Consider the following 4,962-nt stretch of genomic DNA (forward strand, 5'->3'; position numbering starts at 1 on the left):
ATTATAAGTCTGAATGATCAGTTTATTTTTATGAACTATTACTGAGTAATTCAAAACTTAGATATTCCTTAACTTGAGAGGATCTAATTTACAGTTAGTTGAATTCATGGAACAATGGTCTACTTTTAACCCTCAAAATACTGACTTGTTTTAATATCTACTATCTGTGATGAGCACATGTTGCATCACACTGAGTAATTTTACTTTTGTCTGTTACAATACTCATTATACAGAACTGACCATAAAAAACTGAGCGAAACCACTCAACTTCTATTTTAAAATACACAAGGAATCCCAGCAGAAATTAGTAGGATTAATTGCAGTATTAATGGTATTTTTATTCATATTCGTTGTGTGACTCTTAATTTACTGGGGGCCCAATAACCAATGAAGTCATGGACTTGATGCAATTGGGGTATAAAAGTTAAGAAAAAATATTTTAAAAAGTAGATGAAGTCCATATAAATCCCATTAGTAATTCTAAAGCTAATACCTATCAGTATATTGTATAAAATTGAGTGAATATTTTTAAAGTATATTTTTTCAGCTAGAACATTTTTCTATTAACTTGAAATTTCCTAAAAATATAATAAAAGTTACCGTACCATCAATAACATGAGATGCATTGCTTAATAATCACTGTGATTAAAACAATTTAAAAATATGAATTTTTACTTAAGCTTTTTGAGCTAAAGGTACATTTGGTAGCAATAAACAATATTTAAAGTTTGTTTGTTTGTTGTTGAGCACAAAGCTACACCATGAGCTATCTGTGCTGTGTCCACCACAAGTATAGAAACCTGGTTTTTAGCAGTTTGAGCCCTCAGATTTACAGCTGAGCCACTGGAGGGCATTTAAAGATTAAAAAAGAAATGATGTTTAAATTATATATATAACAATTATTTAGAAGTGAGTGTGCATAAAAGGTTAAATATCTTGATTATATTCATTCAAGTCATATTACTGAAATCTTTAATACGAAAATTATCAGTAAATGTTGTCTCTTTTTCAGTAGAAACTAATTGCATAAATTTAAGTAAACTGTCTACCCTACTGGTAAATTTTGTATGTATCATTCATAACTTAATTAATTTCCTGAATAAGTTTCACCTGGGAGATTGAAGTTTTTTTATTCCCTGAAAAAACTACAACTTGAATTTGATGATTTGGTCAGTCTGTAATGTAGAGTGCTCACATGGACAGTCTGTACTATAGTGTGTTAGTAAGATGGTTTATTACAAAAGTTTAAAAAAATTATTAACTTTACTGAAAAAAACTATTTTCAGCAAAAATGAAAATACATTGATTAGACTTGTCAATTATTAATCATTTTACTTTTAACCGTTTAATTACAGTAAATAAAGAAATGTTTCAGGTGTACAAAAAGTAGTCAGATTGTCATATGTAAACCTGAGAAAGGTACTGGTATAATTCTTGGATTATTAATATCTTTTCAAATGACAGTAAATTTAATTCAAGTCATAACCCAATCACAGGCACAGAAAATAAAACTGTTTCTAACAGTACGTAAGTACACAACATTGTGTGATCTAAAATAACTTACAATCCATCATTACAGAACAACAATATATTAATTGTTTGTTATTATTAATAAATAGTAAACAGTAATGTTACACTTGTTGCTTGGTTTCATGATATTGTAAATAGTTCATGTAAATTAGATAAACCTTTCTGGTTATCTCCAATATTAGAATGTTCCTCTTCTTAGTGAATTGAATCATGATACAGTTACAGCAAAATACATTTGTGATTTCTTTACATGTTTACAGTTTGATCAAATGGTTTTTTGAACATCAATTTAAAATACTTTGTAAAAAGTATATAAAAGTACCTTACACTTAAGTTTTACTTATATATATATATATATATATATACATACATATATCATTAAACAGTACAGAATATCAAAAATAAGACTTCCAAAAAAATTATTTATTTAACGATAAAACAATCTTACTTTCTTCTTGTAAACTTTAATGTTTATAATTTGGTAAAAAATTTTTAATTTAACTTGATTGGGTATAATATTATTTAGAGTATTTTCTGATGCAATGTTTAAAGCTGCTTGACTATATAATAATATGATGTTTCCTTATACTTTGTCATAAATAGTGAAAAATATCCAGCTCACATTGCTTTGCTATGTTCAGTTAATTTTGGCAATGAAATACGAGAGATTTTTCTTTTTAGGTTCCTAAATCTAGGATTATGCTTCATCCCCCAGTTACAAAATCTGTATTTAATGGAGTGTTGAATTGAAGTTCTTCACTCCTAAAAGTGGTAAAAAAATTGTATTTGCATTTTATTTACAATAACATGCTTGTTTTGTTTGTTACTTCAATGCTTAATTTGCTAAATTGTTCAAATAATGAATTTTGTGCTTTTAAAGCAAATACTGCATTTGTATACTTTATTTGGGTTTAAACATTCATAGAATTTTGTCCCTAGTTTATACAGCTATAGCCAGCCAGGGGTATAACATGAATTTTGGCACAAATTCTACCTGAAATATATATATGATGTTGTAAACAGACTTCACATGTTCCTTTCTAGTTATTATATTGTATGATAAAACTTATCATAATTCTGACCAGAAAAAAAGGAAATTCATTTTTACCCATGAAAAAAGAAGTTAAAGAAGGATCACTTTCTGAAAGAGATTGAGTTTGCCTTTTATAATTTATTATTTTGACTTGTATAAAATTAAAATTGTTGGTCAATGTACAGGTTTCATTACTTTCCAAAGGACTAGAAACTGAAAGCTAACTAAAAAATATATACAAGTTGCATACAAAAAAAACAAACTTTGTTTATTCAGACAATTCAGTATTTTGTTGTGCTCATGTTAGTGATTACAACATGCAAGATCTTGTGAGGTACATTATGGGATAAAAATCAATTAATAGTTTACATTTGAATCCTAATACAATACCAACAATTCAAACCTGTACTACTTGTACTTGTGTTAATATTTTATCAAGTGATAGATATGTTACCAATAAATCCATCGATTGTAATAAACAAGATAACCATGCTGAAAAGTGAATTATATATATATATATATATATGGTCTAGCACCAGGAAAAGTTTTGTATTCACAGCAAATTTCACTAATGAATGACAATTAATTACCAGAATAGTCATTTGAACTCATCTTAACATAATATTAGCATGAAAATTATTACTGAAGCATTACCACTTCCAACTGAGCAGAGCATGGCAACATGTTTACTTATGCACACAGCTACAAATGTGTCACCATCTGTAAACAATGTTAATTTTCTATGATCAAATGCAAGTTGATAAACATCAAAACATCTTCAAAGCAGTCATACATAGATACACTTACACAATGATGCAAATGTAGTTCTTGGTGTTGCAACTATCCATTTATATTGCAACTGGTAACAGGCACTTCAGTATTTAATTTTTTTTAAATAAAAACACAAAGCTAAGTTTATGGTTTTTTTTGTTCCTCTGTTTGATTTTATTTATTGTAGTATGCGTAAATTTAATACTGACTTATTTCTTTTCAGCAGTATTATCTTTTTGTTGTTGTTTTTAGTTTAATATCTTATCATAATATTTCTTTATATTATACTTTTGGTGTACACCATTACTGACATCTCATTCCAGTAATTTACAACTATACTTTTGGTGTACACCATCATCGACATCTCATTCCAGTAATTTACAACTGTACTTTTGGTGTACATCATCATCGACATCAATTCCAGTAATTTACAACTATACTTTTGGTGTACATCATCATCGACATCTCATTCCAGTAATTTACAACTATACTTTTGGTGTACATCATTACTGACATCAATTCCAGTAATTTACAACTATACTTTTGGTGTACATCATTACTGACATCCATTCCAGTAACTTACAACTATACTTTTGCATAAGCAACTTTTTTTTTCATTTTAATACTGCAGTGTAGTCTTTCATCTTTTTAACCTGAATGAAAAGAATCTTTTGAAATATGAATCTTTTCCATTTTCTTTTTGGATTTGTAGTTCATCTAGCTTCTTCAAGGTAATTAAAGAAAAAATATGCAAGGCTAAATAAAAATGAAGAAACTGCTCGCACAATAATTTTTTAGGTTTTTCACAATCACATTCTGCACATTTCCTGCTAATATAAACAAACATTTGTTTTCCATTTACTTACCTTCGCTCATCTACAATTTTCACTTTCTCACAACCATCAGGAGGTTCTCTGGCCAAGAATTTATTTATGTGAGGACTTGTACCAAGTTTGAAGATACAGTCAGGATCAGGTGAGGCACTTTTACTTCCTTCTGGGAAAAAATAAAACAGCAACAACAAACTTGAAAATACATGTTTTAAATTATTTACAGCAAGGTGTAATTGAGACATTTTACTTCCCTTTGAAACAGTACTGAACTTAGATAATTAGTTTTAAGGTAATTTTTACAGAGGTTTAGATGAAGCACTTAATTTTCTTTGATGTAAGACTGAACTTAGAAATTTGTTGGTTTAGGTAATTTGAAATTGTTTCACTGAAGCAATTATCTTCTCATTTAAATACCAATTATTTGATGTAGTTTATACATGTTTAGATGTACTAATTTTAGTTGTTGTTTTTTTTACTAACAACAGTGAACTTGAAAGTTAGATATTTCATATGGTTCACAGTAAGATTCAGAAAAGGAATTTTATGTCCATTTTGAATTAACCATAATTTCTAAAATTTCTCATAATTTACAATAAAGACACACTTCTTTTCTGACATTAACTAGTTAATTATTTAAAACTTTCAATGAACAGTACAATCTAACTAAGTAAACCAGAACTACAATAATTTAAAAATGAGCTTTTAACCCTTTCAAGACAGGTCATGTGTGAAAGACCATGTCATCTCCTTTGTTGACTTGCATTCAAAATTTTATTGAACTACTGTTTCATGAAT

The 4,962-nt window shown here is 28.0% G+C and overlaps 1 protein-coding gene across 1 annotated transcript in view; it reads right to left on the reverse strand.

The window, feature by feature from the left end:
- The window catches only part of LOC106461519 (protein FAM117B-like), a 99,788-nt gene that overhangs the window by 4,386 nt on the left and 90,440 nt on the right, over positions 1–4,962 (reverse strand). Inside the window, exon 5 of the mRNA XM_022388504.1 lies at positions 4,201–4,330. Within this exon, the coding sequence (XP_022244212.1) occupies positions 4,201–4,330 (130 nt within the window). The remainder of the gene's footprint in view (positions 1–4,200; positions 4,331–4,962) is intronic.

The sequence above is a fragment of the Limulus polyphemus genome, unplaced genomic scaffold (assembly GCF_000517525.1).
Source record: "Limulus polyphemus unplaced genomic scaffold, Limulus_polyphemus-2.1.2 Scaffold977, whole genome shotgun sequence".
NCBI classification, from domain to species: Eukaryota; Metazoa; Arthropoda; class Merostomata; order Xiphosura; family Limulidae; genus Limulus; species Limulus polyphemus.